Source organism: Pseudoliparis swirei, chromosome 24 (assembly GCF_029220125.1).
Source record: "Pseudoliparis swirei isolate HS2019 ecotype Mariana Trench chromosome 24, NWPU_hadal_v1, whole genome shotgun sequence".
Lineage (NCBI taxonomy): Eukaryota > Metazoa > Chordata > Actinopteri > Perciformes > Liparidae > Pseudoliparis > Pseudoliparis swirei.
Window position 1 is genome coordinate 6,332,942 of NC_079411.1, and position 17,033 is coordinate 6,349,974.

The following is a 17,033-nucleotide window of genomic DNA, read 5'->3' on the forward strand; positions in this document are numbered from 1 at the left end:
AAGAAATATTAAAGTTAACACAGTAGATAATGCACTCTCTTTGTTGTAACAGTGCAACACTTCGTTCAAGATCTTCAGCGGGCATTAAATATTATGTTGATAGCAAAGAAACAGCATGCAGAGTCTACTTTACTTACAATTATTCATCGGTCCATAGAAGTCCGGAAAATATTGTAGCTCTGAGTATCATACGAAAGGCATACAATACAATAACGGAATTTCCATATCGATACCAGCGATATCCATATTGAGTTTTGATACCAGCCTCGTTAACTTAAAGTCAAAATATCAGGGTTTCGAAATCTTAAACAATTTTCTGAATGCAAAAAGACATTTTATAAAAAACACAACTTGACACGTTTTCAAATTTGATCTTTTGTACAAACAATATTTAATTCACAACAACATGAAATCCCTACATTTAATACGCTGAAAAACCTTTTGCTTAATAAATAATAATAACTAATTATTAAATTCCTCTAATTGCTTTTTATTTATTCCCTTTTGGTCAACTAATCGATTTATGAGTATATCACGTTAATATCCTACATGCCAAACTCCTTCAACATTCTGCACAACAACATCTTGGAGAGATAAACCAAAACAATCCGATTCCAGCCCTTCTAAAACCTTACAACTTACACGCCACCCTGTACAAACACGCTGTGACCCCAGCGGGCCGCCACTCCACAGAACAATGCACTTCTGCAGCGTATGAACCACACAAAAAACTGCACAAACATACAGAAACGTAGAGCGAGCGGCGTGATTGGTGGGATGGGGAAACAGCAGCAGGACAGGAAGGGAAGTGGAGCCATTGTTGAGTGACCGTATCGTCTCTCGCCGTGACACCACTGAGGTCACCGCTAAAGTCCGGGTACACACTCGTGCACATCCACACGCAGAGGTTCGCCCGACTCACCCGCAGGGTCTGTAGGTGAACACGATGTAGCTTTCCTCGTCCGTCTTCTCTATGAACGTTACGCACGTCTGCTTCTCCCAGTGACGCATGGCCTGCTTGAACATGGCCCTCTGACTGCCTGAAAACGCATTTCACATCCTACTTTTACACAATCGCACGTCGGTGGGATATTTTCTGTTGAACCGAACGGGCGTCGCTCCAGTAGAGTCGCTTACCAGTAAAGTTTCCTCCTATGACGTAGGGAATGACTCCTCCGGGCCATATCCTCTCAGCTCGGGATGTGGCCGCTCGGCGAATACGGCTCTTCATAACGTTCCCAATCTTCCCACCTTTTCCACTTTTCCAACCTTTCACCCCTTTCCCAGTTTGGCTCTTGGGATTGGCCGCTGCCTTGCTGGAGTTCTTGGGGAGATAGTCTAACCGAGCAAGAAACAACAGTTAAATCTACCTTTACCACAAGTCCATGTCATGGGTGTTCAAATTGGATAAATTTCTCGTCTATTATTAGTTCATAAATGTGCTGTGAGATTATTAGATCACACTATTTCTGTATATACATGACCTTTCAGAGTTTGTTCTCAGATCAGAGGGTAATAAAAGTCAGATAGCTCTGGCTGGGCGATATATTGTTTTATTATACATTTAATTAAAATAAGTTTTAAATGTTTACTGGATGAGTTGAGTTGCGCAAAAAAAAAGTAAATTAGACATTCTGTATTTCTGGATCTGATTGTGCATCAATTTGCTCTTTCTAGAGAGCATAAAGGGGAAAACCCGTCTGACATATTGAAAACTGCTTTCAATATGCTTGCTTGAAGTCCAGCAGACTTCATCACGGTGTCTTCCTCATCACAACAAAAAAATCTGAGTCAAAACAGTGAAAAGGATATTTTTCATTGAAAGAAGCCTGAAAGGACCAGCGGTTGGCATGATTTAAACTGTATTCACATTATAAAGAATGGCGTTTTGTGTAGGATTCTTCAAGGGGAAAGTCGAGGCCGATATTCTGTGGGTGTTCCTCGCTTGTTATAATAAGCCAAATGTACTTATTGTAAGGACCTGCTGGCTACAATGTGAACATTGTTATTATAACTGTAGATAAATAACAATTGGTAGCTGAATTTAAAGGCCGCTATTTTGTCTAGCAAACTTTTGGTCTGAATATGAATCTGTCCTCCATCTTTAATTGCAGCTGACGGCTGAGAAAACCCTTTTCTTTGCAGGTCTGATCCAAGCAAAGACCTTCATTCAGTTCCCTTTATCTCAGTTTGGATCTTAGTTGCAGTGTATTCAACGTGTCTCAGACAGCTGGGTTTTAGAGCTCTAATTAAAGCTCCACGCCTTTGCAGAAAAGTTTGCTTTCATACTGTTTCGTACTGTATAAGAAATAAATGGAAACCAGTTGCTTATCTACAGATCTAGGATGCCATTATGGAATTCCTGCAGTAAGGTAAAGGATATAGGATGTGTACCTTCTTGGTTAAAACCTCCATCATTAGAGCGAGAAGTAAAGGCAGTGTCCTTACCGAAGCCGAACCTGCGTATTTTATCAAGCAGTAGATATAACGAGCCGCTCTTCTTAGAAACGGCATGCTCCTCCAGCCCACCTGACACACACAAGAGCCAACAATCAAAACAGAAACAATGCACAATAAATGCTGATATCAGGTGGCCCCTGTCTACTTCCGTCCTATTGACGCCGCTTTACTTGGCAGCCGACGGGTAATGAGAGAGAGAGAGAGAGAGAGAGAGAGGAAACATGAGAGGGAGATCACTGAATAATGATTACTGTCGAGTCCGCTTACCAGACGTGTGCCCCTGCCAGGAGTGTGTGTGCGTGTGTGTGTGCTGTGTGAGGTCTATCGTCCGATCGATCTGGAACATGCGCAGGTCCTCTTCGTCTAAAGCGATGTCGCCCCAGAATGCAGCTGGAAAGTTAAGAGAAAAATATCTATAATCAATCAACAGCAGAATCACGGACATGTTATCAAAATCCCTGGAAATGATCAATATTAAAAGCCGAACATTTTATATTTGTCTTTATAATAAGTATCCCTGAACCAAGGTTAGTGCTTTTCTACCGTTCCCCCCTTTTTTTTCTTCAAACGTATGTTTAACAGACCATCACATGGTTAATTCAAAAGCGCTGCTGTCTGGGTGTGAGGCAGCCTTGTTTGTTTTGGTTAGTGAGTGAGATGCCCATGTGTGTGTGTGGCATTTGTCCACAGTGGAGGAGAGCAATTATACACCCATCATGGCGTTAATGAAGTGTACGACAACGCCTCCACACTTCCGGGTCATTCTGATCCAGGTAGGATCAGCAAGTGTGTGCGTCCTGGCGTAAACGTATCGGCATCATCTTCTTCATTCTTCTTCGTGACCAGCGACTGACGGCTGCATAAAATGTGGTCGGAATGATTAATTTCATAAGTAACATAATTTATATTTATTTTAGACAGAAAAAAAGTGAAGAAGCCTGTGCTCTATTGCATATATATGCGTGTGTGTATATATATATATTAGCATATATGTGTATATGTATATATACAATAAAAAGCTGGTACTTTCGTGAGAGAAGATTTCCACCGTGTCTGGCTTGTTTATTGTTTTGTGTGGTTTGCTTAACTACTAATGAAAAAGAAGCAAACTGGGACTTGGAGCTCGACAAAGAGCAATTAGTCAGGATAAGTGTGTGAAGTGAAAGACCACGGCTTAGTGTGCTCGAGTACGGCCTTTAAGCCCCGAACAGTCACAACAGTGGAGCGACTCAGCAGCCAACCAATCAGACTGTGGCCGACCTATTGCAGCTCCCAGGTGTGCAGACAGCAGAGGTCCTTTGAGTCTCAAATGTAAGCTATAACAACAACTCTCCAAGGGCCAGTGACGTGCGGTGAGGTTCATGGTTGGTGAGGCACTGACTCCTTTAGTGTCAGATTTACAAATATATAAACCCAAAAGGGTAGCTTATTCAATTGGCTCCTGGTTATTTCATGTCTCATCAGCATTCTTCACACAACACACACGCGCACAAACGGTACATATTACAGATACGTAAAACTTACTTACGTACTTCGCGGGGAAAAAATATATATATATATTTTTTTATGCAAAGTAGCATGAATATATGTGCATAAACTTGACTCACAAGCATTATAGTCTTGTTTTGGAGTAATTTGATTATTGTGTTTTTCTGTCTGTGTGCTTGCTGTTTGTCCTGGCGATTCGAGAATCGCCGTCCCACCCACCCCCATGTGAATCTCAGAGCCCCCCTCCCCAGGAGGGTGAACCCGCATGAGATTCACAGAGTAAATTCCTACTGGAAATCACTTCTATATATAAACTCTGTTTCGGCGCTCTGTGATGTCACTAGTGACGTCACAACACAGAACCGGAAACGCTAGAACGCTAGTGCGCTATTATCATCCGCTAGCTAAACGGCGCAAGCCTGAATTAAGAAAAATTTGAAGCAAACCTTTTAGCTCCGTCGTTGGTCTACCTGTGTTAATCACGTCCACTTTTGACTGAAAGTCCAGTTTTGATACATGTTTAAGCATAGATATATAATCCTCTTCCATGTTGGCAGTCTGGCGAAGCAAAATACAAAAACAAACGGACTTGACTCGCCTGGCGCCTCAGCGTAGAAGAAGCAGCAACAAGTACCCGTTGGCTCACGAGCGCCCCTTCAGTGAGGCAGAGTACTAGCTGCCTTCCCTGCGCCTTTTCACTGCGGTTTTATTTACCATCAGCAAACTAAATATGTCACTTACAAACATTAAACTGTAATGGTTTAAGACCTTAGCCAGACGACATGTAGAGATACGGCAACCCGCACCGGCCAATTGCATGTATCAACCCATCTTGTGATGGATTGCGCAATCAGAGGTGAGGCTCGACTCGTCGCTGCCTCAGCTCTCGTTTCATCCTGTATTTGAACAGGCAAATTCAGCGATTTTGACTATAACATTTTCGAAATTAGTCATACATAAAGATCGGTGGACAAATATTAATATAATTTGATGTTATCATTATTTTATTTTTTACTTTTTTTACTCATGACAGGTGAGGCTCTGCCTCAGCTGCCTCCCCTGACCGCACGTCCCTAAGGGCGTAACATTATGTATAGGCTTGGACAATAAGAAGTGCACATTGACCACTTTTCTTCACCACGTGGGTATTTAAAAAATCGGGGAGTCTTTTCTCAGAATGTTGCCCCTTTTGTTTTTGTGTGTTTTGGTCAGGCTTATGTTCAGTAGTAGGCTACGAGCGGTTTGACCCGCTCTGACCGGGAGTGCAGCAGAGCGCATCTACGAGCCTTTGATTGGGTAAATGCAATGTGCACTTCTACGCCGGGCAGTGGATTACGGTAAAGCTGACACATCAGCACGCACAAGGAAGTATAGATCAGGTGTTTTCTTTATCTAGAGGCGAATTCATCACATGAATTGAATCCTCCGGTTATTGATTCTCTGAGTTACAACACTGTCATACCGCAGTACGGAGTCATCGTAGTGTCACACTCGATACTTCAATAAGAAACCTATTAAGTTGTGTTTAGAAGATTATTTACGAATGCATGCACACTCATTTGATTTCAGCCCAGTGAGAGTCTTGCATGCATTGTGCTTCGTTCTCTCCCTTCCTCTTCTCTAGTTTCTCTCCTCTTCTAATTTCTCTCCTCTTCTAGTTTCTCTCCTCTCCTCTTCTCTAGTTTCTCTCCTCTTCTAATTTCTCTCCTCTTCTAGTTTCTCTCCTCTCCTCTTCTCTCTCTCCTCTGTTTCTCCGAGGGCGGGGCTTTGTAAACTGTGTGTGTGCGATAGCAGACGGACAGCATTCAAACACTCCGTAGTCATTCTACTCGTTGCTCTTGCTGCTCTGTTTCAACAATGTCCGGCTGGGATAGAACGTTGGGAATGAAGTGACGTAAGACAAGTGAGAGTAGAAGAGCTATGAGTAAAGATAAGTCTGCAATGTTTTTTTTTACCTACTATGGCAAAGTCGTAAACTGCCCTAATCTGCCTCTGATTGGCTTGGCCTTGGGAAACACTTGTCAGCCTTTTTCAGTAGACATTCCCTCTGTTTGCCTCTAACCCTCCACGGCAACTCGACACATTTTTAATTTTGGAAGATGGAGGGATACAAAAAAATCACTAAAGCCTTCCCCATAACTCCTGCTCCAATCCCCAACCTCCCTCGTTCTTTTTGTGACTCACTACAACCAGTGTGTCTCTTTCTCCTCTCCTTCTCCTTCCATATCTACAAAACATCTATTAGCCTTCAACGAGGACCAACTGGAAGATAACCATCGCTAAACGGTGAGCTGAGCGGAGCGTCTGGCCTCCACAGGGACTCGAGGCACTAATACATTAACAATGGCATGGGAGAAGTGTGTCACTTAGCTAATCAGGATTGCCACTAAAGGAAATGGGGGGTCAGGGTGCCATTGTGCTCGACTCCGAGCTATTGTTGAAGAGAGGAGAAAACCACAATGACCACAGAATGCTTGTGTATGATATGTTGGGGAGCTGAATATGAGGATACTGTCTGATCTACAGGATAGAGCTGCTGTGAAGTATCTCCTGTATTATAAGTATTATTATATATTGCGTATCTATCATGTAGACCAGTGGTTCTCAACCTTTTGTTAGTGATGTACCCCCTGTGAAATGTTTTTTTTTTGCCAAGTACTCCCAAACCAGCACATTGCATTTTGGGTTAAAAAAAGTTGTAATACACAGCGCTGTGCCATCAGTGTCTGATATAATATATAATATATAAAATTCAGTTTATGAACGTACATATTTTATTGAATATTTATTTACATTAATTAAATTGTTTTCAATAAATGTTCATTTTAAATATATTAAAATACCCCCTGGAGGGTCTTTGCGTAACCCCATTTGTGAACCACTGATGTAGACAATACATGTTTACTTACTCTAAATGGCCCCAAATATTCAGTCTACTATAACAAAAGACAATTATAAGCATAACATCTTCATATCTGATCAACTGGAACCTTCAAATGTTTGGCATCTTTGAAAAATAATATTAATTAATTACTTAAATTGGTGCCGATTAATTTTCTGTCTCTATAATTCAGCTAATTCAAAACAAGTGTTTTTTTATTCATCAATTCATACTGTATCTTTACTGCTTTATGTTGCTACAGCTGTAAAACTTGTCTTTGTACCACAATGGAATGTGCAGATGTGACACACTTTGTTGTGCAATAAAAAGCTCTTTCCCAAGTGCATGTTTTCTTCTTTTATTTGACAAAAAAAGGCTGCATTTAGTAAAGCAGTAAAACTCAACATCTATAAAAGACGTGTATTTGATTCGGTCGAGATTGATGTTGGTTTGACACTATGACACCATTCCTGGTTTGAAGATGTGGTCTGACCAGGCGCTGCACAAATTGCTCTGTGGCCGACACGATTTCTCCCGACACTCCCGTCTACTGCAAACTCTGCCACGGTGGAGTCATAGAGAGCCACAGAAACTGGGTGCAAAAATGGGTGCAAAAGAATCCCCTCAACACCGAAAGAAACTCGTACTTCACCTCGCATGGCCCCTGCATTTGAAAGGATATCCCCCTGGCATGTGTTTCTATTCGTGGGACAGCGTGTTTGTGACAGTACACACCTAATGGCTTCAGATGTTTCAGGAAAACGAGCAAAAACTACTAAAAGTTTTCCCGGAGAAAAAGGAGCTGACACAAGCAGGAGATACAGAGCGAGAAGAGGAGTGAGAGTATCATAGTAAGCCCATTGATCGTTTGGGGTCCTGTTAATCCATAGAGATACCATAAATAGTCCAAAGTCAAGTGGGTGAGGAGGGTGAGGCAGGGAGATGCAAGAGGAAAAGTATTGATCCCCCCCAAAGAAACAGGACGTCCCATGAGACCTATATCACGCTGACCAGGGCCTTACTGTCCGCCCTTCAGCAGGGGCACTGCAGCAAACACACACACACACACACACACACAGGAATAATGCACCAAACACAAACTGGGAGGCAGACGTCGCTCATACGCATCCGGCTTCTCGCACCGTGGCGGCCGCTCGGAGAGCGAGCGAGATCCTCAGGCACACGGGACCGATGTCGGCTTTCTGAAAGTTTACTTTGCAGCCTGCGGAGAAATGTCACGCGCAATAATCGTGTCTCTGTGTGGCGGTGTGACAGCACGCGCTAAGTCAACCTCAGATTGATCCAAAGATTCTCTTCCTCACTTATGAGGCACCGCGTGGCCTCGCTCTAGCCTACGTCCACGAGCTACTAAACCCATACACAACTGAGCGGTCACTTAGGTCATCCAGCCAAGCCGTGTTGGCTTTGCCTGCTAAAGCTACAACCAGAGCCGACTGCTCGGCAGCCTGTTGGCTGTTTCGAAAACATATGAAAACCCACTTCTCGAATTGGTCTGGGTGGTGATGCTTTGTGCATTGTGTTCGTATGTATCTTTGATTGTTGTTTTCTATTGTATGTACTTTGCTTTACTGACGTGTTTTGTTCATTTTTTATTCTGCGCTGATGACCTAAAAGCCATGTGTGACTTGTGTTGAAAAAAACATGTCATATAAATAAAATGTACTTACTTAGTTATATATCCAGCTTACACTGATCTGGTACTCATGAAGAAAAATTGGCACAGTCGTTTGTTCAATGCTTGAATCAAAGTTGCTAAATCCAACTGACAGTGAAATGAATAAATTAAATGAATAAATCACAATTTGGGTTTGAAGGGCGTTTTAAAAAAAAAAAGGCTTACAAATAGACAATAGACAATCCCAGCTGTAATACATTTTGTTGACATCTGGACAAAACGTTTTATGGTTTTCTCTAAAACTATCCTCATAAATCTGGCACAAGATTCCACTGCTGAAGGATATATAGTTTCCAATCTGATATTGCTGATTTAATAAGTGTTGTAGGAGAGGAATCAATTACTTTGACATTCTACCGACACTATAGTACAATACACTCATGCTGTTATGCACTGCTGTGTATCTAACACACACACACACACACCTGAGCTAAGCGCCTCATTAAGCAAATATAAGGTCACACTGTAGGGGGCCTAAGATGTGCGCGTGTGCATGTGCATGTGTGATATTATTATAATGCAAATAACTGACTGTGAACGTACTGTGATATTAAAAAGAGATTACCTCGGCCTTGTTTGAGGATTTTCTCCAAAAGTAATTGTTGTGCAATCTGCTTGATCCACATTCACCCGTTCTCAGAAACTAGAACCTGTTCCTGTAGAATACGTATGTATTTATTTGTGTGTGTGTGTGTACATCTCTTGTCAAAAATAGGGCCAAATCCAGTACACTGCTAATGACTCAATCCTTACATTTGCAGAATAAAGCTGAAACAATTCATCGATTGATCGGCAATCAAAAGAAAATGAATTGGCAACTATTCTGACGACAGATTAATCAATGTACTGTAGCTGAATTTAAAATGTATAGATTTAAAATGTTCAGTAATATGAACATCAAAAGAGCAGTCCACATAACCTGAAGGTCACACACACACACATACACAGAGAGAGAGAGAGAGAGCATGGTGTACCATCCAAATCACATTACTGTGACACTGAGATTCCTCTCCAGCAGGTCATGGGTTTGGCCAGACATCGTGACGGGACACCATCGTGGCTTCACTCATTGGGGGAATCATTTCTTTGAGGTAGAAGTAATGTAAGACATGAAATCGGACACAGCTGGCTAATATTAAAGAAGTGTTTGTGAGAAAGGCGAGTCCATCGTCAGGATGAAGGTAGAGAGGGTAAGGCCGACACACCTTTACTGTTTTGCTTCACTCTAAACGCTCTGTGTCAATACTTTCCTTTCTTTCGTTGACTGAGACAGAAAGATTGAAGAGTCTGTCTGAGAGTGAATATTGGCCCAATAAAACAAGGACGCATCCAAAAGGATGAAGGTGCTGCATTTGAAAAGTTATATAGTGATTGTTTATGGGACTGGAACTCAAGTAACTGGATTATCAAAAATCATTGATTCCTCTCCAGATTGAATTAAACAAGAAATCCTTGTTGAAAGGTCAGATGGTGGAAAATAACAGACCAAACATCTTCACTTCATGGAGGTTTCATTGAGTTACATTATGATGTGTTCAAGCTGTATTTAGAGAAAAAGATGACTATTGGGAGGAAGAAAATAATAAAGTTGTCAGGACGTGTTAAAAACTTATCTTGTAATATGTAGTTTTCTCTCAGCAGCTTATATACAATACATCATTAAAAACGACCAATGACATAATTTATTTCTACTCAGGGCAAATTTCTAATAAAAAATACTGTCATTTATTTCCTAATAATTTAAATGGTGTGCTTTTATGCAAATAAGCACTCTAGATGACATAACCAAGGTGAAAGGTAGACTTTTGAGGACTCGCTTTGGGCTCTTGAAGATGTTCGGCCTTTGATCATGTGACTAAAGACTCTCACTCAACCTCAATGACTCCCAAGGTGTAACGCTCAGAGGTTAAATGTCTTTAACTCCACAGCAGTCAGCACTGAAGAGGCCTTTTGGTCGAGAGGTGAAACATCTCAAAGAACCCAAAGTGCAGTTGCCCTCGTCTTAGAACTTCTAGATTACTTTACTGTACTGTCTTTAACAGCGTGTCTCTTCAAGACGAGGGACATCTGAAAAAGAGTCGGACTGTTAGGACAAGGATGCTTCTCCTCAACCAATAACGCGTGTGTGTGTGTGTGTGTGTGTATGCGAATGACTTTGCTGCTATAAATACCATCAGGAAAAGCGAGATGACATGAAAGCATTTAATAATTGAGCAACGTGTGGCAGGTGGGCTGAGTGATGGCGGCGCTGACTCAGGGCTTCTGCAGCTCCAGAACAATGACGCTCCAAAAGAAACAGTCGGCTCTCAGCGCGGCCGCAGTGTTTATGCTGAGCCGGGGATCCTGAAGATGACTTCGGAAGCTCAGTGGCATTAGCCCTCTGCTCGGGAAAATCCTGTTTAATATAATATGAGTGAGACCGTGTGTGTGTGTCAACACACACACACAACGCAGCCTCCGTGTCAAACACACACACACACACATTGCTCTAGCTTCCTTCCCACTGAGAAATGGGGGAAGGGGTGAACAGTAGCTGCAGCTCACTGTCACGACATGGTGGGTTTCACTCAAAAGCTCACACACTGTACTGTATGCATTGGCACACACACATTCAGCTGTTTAAGATCCACCTGATGCACGGATAGAATACAAGAGCACGGTCTAACATCTACTTCTGGACGTACTGGCCAGAGTGGCTGGTAAATGTACAGATTCTTTACCAGCCAAAATGTATTAAACTACTGTTGTCTTAGGCTATTACTACTTTTTAGCACGTTATCTTGGTCTCAGAGCAACTCTCAATCAATATTATGGTAATAATAATCATAGTTACAACACTAACTTTATGCACGCTCAATTCAACTGTTTCCACACTGAAGTTTAACACATTTGAGATGATTTGCCTCCATGTGCAATAACAATCATTTATGTTTAAAAATAATACAACTAATGAGGAATTACCCCCCAAAAAAGTAACACTTGTAATAAGTGCTAAGTTATAGCAGTAGGCCTTAGTGGAGCGCATGACTTAAGCACAAGTCGCAATTAACTTGCATTTGGCGACAGCAAAGTGTTCACCTGGGACGCCGACTGTACGTTCAACTGGCAGTCAATAAATGTCACCTGAATCCAGAAAAGACCAAAATGCAGATGTTGCTGGTTTCGCTTGACAGGATTACAGCTGTGGTTCAGTGGTTACCAGGTCCGTCTTTCAATGAGAGGATTGCCGGTCCAATCCCCGCCCGACGTGTTCTTGAGCAAGGCACTTAACCCTGAATTGCTCCCTGTAGCGGTGTGTATGAATCTAAAATGAGTGTAAGTCGCTTTGGATGTAAGCGTCAGCTAAATTAAATGTAATGTAATGATGAAGGGATTTTTGAGTACAGCGTGAGTTACAATGACAGAGCGTCGCTGTCAGTTCACTTGTCGACTCCGCGGGAGGGGGAAGCACCTGTGGAAGAGATATTCATGACCTGCGCCACCCAGCTGTCTGGTGTCCTGCAGCGCCTCTTCAACCTCAGCCTGGTCCCTGTCCCAAAAGCCATCATCTACGCACCTGGATGGAACCATCCAGCCACTGCTGTTGATTCTGCAGTGGTATGGTGGTGGACACATCAGATGCTGGAGTTATTCTACCACACCTGGAACAGTTTTGTGTTTTGTTTTTCTGACTCGACAAATTTCCCTGGGGAATATATCTATCTAAAGTTAACAGTGGCCGAAACTCATGAGATTTTTCCTCGCCGAGATGAGTAATTCCAATCATTGGCCGAAAGCATGTCATATCCGATACGATAGGTGGCGCTGTTTTCATTACAACTCGTGGTGATACAGCCATTTCCGCTTGACCTCTTCACCACCACCAGCAACAACCAACAACAACAACATCAACATTTCGAGAAAGATGGCGAACAGAGAGCAAGGTTAAGCATAAATTCTGTCTGCTCTTCGGTCCAGAAATGTGTGGTGGCTCTTGTTGTTTGTTTGTTTTCTGCCGGCCAGGCTCCCGGCAGTGACAATTTATCGTCTCTTTCGACTTCCGGGTCACGACATGGGAGGGAGGGGGGCGGCGGGATCTCAAGCATGCGCAAAGACGCAAAGTCCAGTTCCTAATCCAATTCACCGTTACATGCCGCGATAGTCGAATTATCAACCGGATCGGATCGAGTTATCCAGGGGTGTTAATCGGATCGTAGTCGGACCGCACATAGTCGAACAAAGGTGTTTACATGAAACGGATAATTCGATTTCAGTCCGACTCAGCCAGTTATTCGAATGCATGTAAACACGGTCAATGTGTTCACTACCTCTGTGTATGAGGAATGGTATCTCCGCATGTGCTATGTGGCTAACAAACTATACTGTATACTTGTCTTAAGGGGAATTCCCAAGTGGCATCATGCATAGTATTATGGCAGGGGTTCCCCCCTGGGAAAATCCAGCGTGTTTATACAATTGCGGGACTCATTAAAAGCTTGTGGTCACTGTTACTGGCAGGGAGAGCAAACAACGCAAACAGATCCACTCTCAGTCGGTTTGAACAAACGGCAAAGATGTGTTCATGTTCCAGTTGAAAATGATTCACAATTCCATATTAACCGGAAGATGCCGCATTGGAGCCGGTGACACCGATAGACTCACCAAACTGGTGAGGGAGGCCGGTGGAGAATCAACATCAATAACCCTCGCACCGCTTTCACTTCATACACACTTATTATACACACTGTATAGATCCAGACCCAACCGTTCTCCATCTGAACCACAGATTGAGCTTCGGCCGTCGTAAACCACTTCATGTCTCTTCACATGGACACTGATGTACCTATTGTGATGTTAGTGCTCATAAACTCGACTTTAAATCATCGTCGACTCTTTCCCCCTCCGATTCCCGTGCGGAGATGAGCTGCATCATCGCTGTGTCTTCAGATTGTTCAGAGTGAAGTAAACTAAACCACAATTATCCACATTTCTTTTTGCTTTTCTTTGAATTCATCATGCTATTTTTGAGGTTTTACTTTTATTTAATGTCCACTCTGTTGCAGAGTGAACCTCTCGTGGTCATTCCTGTACTGTAACATCGGAGTGCGGAGATGTACGCCCATGAGAACATGTACATAATGTATTGTACTATACTGTAACACCACACTATTGTATTTGAAGAACAGGCAGTGGGTCTCTTGGGTCACCCCTGAAGAAATGACCCGCAGCTTCACTCTTGTTTAGCTTTCACTCCGTTTGTGTGAGCATTTTTATGAGAACAGTGATTTGGAAGGAAGCATGAATGACTCTTGAGTAAGCGTAGAACCTCAGTGTGTGTATACGTGTGTGTGTGTGTATGTGCGTGCGTGCATTTGCGCGTGTGTGTCATCTCCAGCTGAGTAGCAGGATGCAGACAACCAGGAAGAGATAAGCCCGGGTGAATGGAGGGAGCTCTGCGTGTGTGCGTGTGTGTGTGTGTGTGTATGTGTGTGTCGAGTGTGTGCGTCTGTGTGCATGTGTGTTCGCGTAGGGAAATCACTTCACAAAGGCCTGGAAGTGTGTGTTCTCCTGTCTACCAGCGCGGGACTCGGAGGAGATAAGCAGAAAGCCAAATATTCCCCTTGTGTTTTCCCAGCAAAAACAGGAGGCGGAATACCAACCACTCAGACCGATGCCACAGGGTCAGGCCTGGAATGAGCCGCGCTTCCACTTCTTACAAGCTGCACACACACACAAACACACAGCCACCAGCTCTTCACACACACACACACACACACACACACAATACCCAATGGGTCCACTCAAGGCGTGCAACCCACAGTTGTCTTTAGTATTGATTCATCTGTTGATTCTTTTTTTGATGGACATGCAGGTGCAAAAAAAAAAAAAAAAGACACCTGTAAATATTTGCATTTGTATGTGCTTGTGTATTAGCGACGGTCCGAATAGTGAGTTGACTTATCGCACACATCTCTACTGTGTGTGTATTTAGATGTAAGAGTTGTAATGTTTTGTGTGTGTGTGGGTGTGTGTGTATTTATGTGTAGATGTCGGGAAGATGCACATTAATATGCATTATGTTCACAACCATCAATTCTTCCCCTTTTGGTGTGTGTAAAGTGGGAAGGGACTGTGTAAATGGAAGATGAGCATAAAATGGTGCAAGAGAAGAATTTGATTTGCCTTTACAGAATCATGTACAGTTATTCAATATATGAATTTAAGTCAACTGATTTATATTTAAATCATCAAGAGTTTCTTGTTTTGTCCGACAAACAGTATAAACCTTAAAGATATTTATTCTACAATGACATATATAACAGAGAAATAAGCAAATCCTCAAGAGACAAGCCAGAGTCAGTGACTGTTTAGCATTTTTCAAAATTAAAGTCAAAGTCAGCTTTACGGTCACTTCTTTCTGCTCATGATATTAAAATACTTGGCTTGAATAAAGATGAATTGCGTATCGAAATTGTTGATTCGTTTGCTTGTGTCCAAGATCAATAGTAAACTTTTAACCTCAACTTGAAGTCAACATGAATGAGAAGTCCGAAATGTGTTGCAGCATCCATTGTTCCATGGAAATTAAGAAAACATAATCTGTCGACTCTGTGATTCAGCCGGAACATAATGGACCTTGAGGTGAGATTATTTTGTCAAACGAATATGTTTCTGTCAGTCGAGTAATTGATTAACCTACTTACTATTTCAACACTACGATTATATGCAATACAATTTGAATAAGGAAGGATGCAAACAGGTGAAGATTTTATCTAGTTGCTGTTCAATTCCATGAAGACATAACACATTTCATTTCAGGCTATCCTGAGGTGTATGACTGGTTATTAATGTACAGAAACAGGACTAAAAGTCAAGAGTGCTGCAATACAAGTTTAGAAATTTTACACACATGCATGCTATACAGAACATGTCTATCATGTCTCTTTGTTATTAGTAGAAACAAGGACTTCACTCCAGCAGAATAAAGCGAGGCAGATGGTTTGTAAATGTGATGTTTCCAGACAGAGAAATCCCATAAAACATGTACACATGATTATATAGGAAGACACCGGTATCAGGTGAGGTTTATAGGGGGAAATATAAGTGCATATAAGTATGAATACATTCTTTATGTTCACTAATATTTTCAGCAAATAAAAACATTGCCTGTGTTTTCTCACTCGGGTATTTTAAGAGTAGCTCGGTTACTTAAACATGTGCAGACTGACTGTCTCTCTGTAACCTGCCAGGATTCAATCCAAACACACACACACACACACACACACACACACAAACGGCCAGGTTTCAGCATAACTAAAAACCACAAAGTCATGGGATTGCAGTATCAACATAACATCACCCTCAGAGAGAACAGTGTAACATGAACATGAAAAAACACACACACACGCACACGCACACTGGCAGTATCCAGGGTTGCCAGGTTTGCGTATTTGGTATGTGAGGAATGTGTGTTGGTCAGCGTGTGGAGACTCAGTGTTCTGGGTGGAGTCCTTATCGGTCTAACGTGTCATCAGACGACATTAAGGCGTCAAATGTGCCATGAAAACACATGTGAACATAAGTGTGTGTTCCCAAACACATCTGCACACACACAGCCAGACAGGTTCAACCAAAGCAGAACACCGAGAAAAAGAAGAAGATACAACACAGTAACATCTCTCAGGTACCTTCAGATTCCTCCACCTGCTCCATAGGAATGATGCGCGTATGGGCTTAACATGCAACAACAGCTTACTGGTCATTGAGCTTTGCTACATGGTCTGGATAACGAGCGGACTGGCCCTTGAGCCTTGATACTTGCTTGTTGAGGTTCTTAATCTCCTTTACTTATTTTTTGATACTGTATCTCAGAGGATTATTATGAGAACAGTGATTTGGAAGGAAGCATGAATGACTCTTGAGTAAGCGTAGAACCTCAGTGTGTGTATACGTGTGTGTGTGTGTATGTGCGTGCGTGCATTTGCGCGTGTGTGTCATCTCCAGCTGAGTAGCAGGATGCAGACAACCAGGAAGAGATAAGCCCGGGTGAATGGAGGGAGCTCTGCGTGTGTGCGTGTGTGTGTGTGTGTGTGTATGTGTGTGTCGAGTGTGCGCGTCTGTGTGCATGTGTGTTCGCGTAGGGAAATCACTTCACAAAGGCCTGGAAGTGTGTGTTCTCCTGTCTACCAGCGCGGGACTCGGAGGAGATAAGCAGAAAGCCAAATATTCCCCTTGTGTTTTCCCAGCAAAAACAGGAGGCGGAATACCAACCACTCAGACCGATGCCACAGGGTCAGGCCTGGAATGAGCCGCGCTTCCACTTCTTACAAGCTGCACGCACACAAACACACAGCGACCAGCTCTTCACACACACACACACACACACACACACGATACCCAATGGGTCCTCCGTGCAACCCACAGTTGTCTTGTATTCGGTCATCTGTTCTTTTTGATGGACATGCAGGTGAAAAAAAAAAAAAAGACATCTGTGAATATTTGTGCATGTATGCCCATGTGTAGACTCCG

General features: G+C 42.6%; 1 protein-coding gene across 2 annotated transcripts in view; it reads right to left on the reverse strand.

Moving 5' to 3' along the window:
• The window catches only part of tll1 (tolloid-like 1), a 45,027-nt gene that overhangs the window by 24,625 nt on the left and 3,369 nt on the right, over positions 1-17,033 (reverse strand). For both annotated transcript variants that reach the window (XM_056410040.1, XM_056410041.1), the window contains exons 2-5: positions 2,728-2,850; positions 2,449-2,529; positions 1,138-1,338; positions 923-1,040 (exon numbers count right to left, since the gene is read on the reverse strand). In XM_056410040.1, coding sequence (XP_056266015.1) covers positions 923-1,040; positions 1,138-1,338; positions 2,449-2,529; positions 2,728-2,850 — 523 coding nt within the window. The remainder of the gene's footprint in view (positions 1-922; positions 1,041-1,137; positions 1,339-2,448; positions 2,530-2,727; positions 2,851-17,033) is intronic.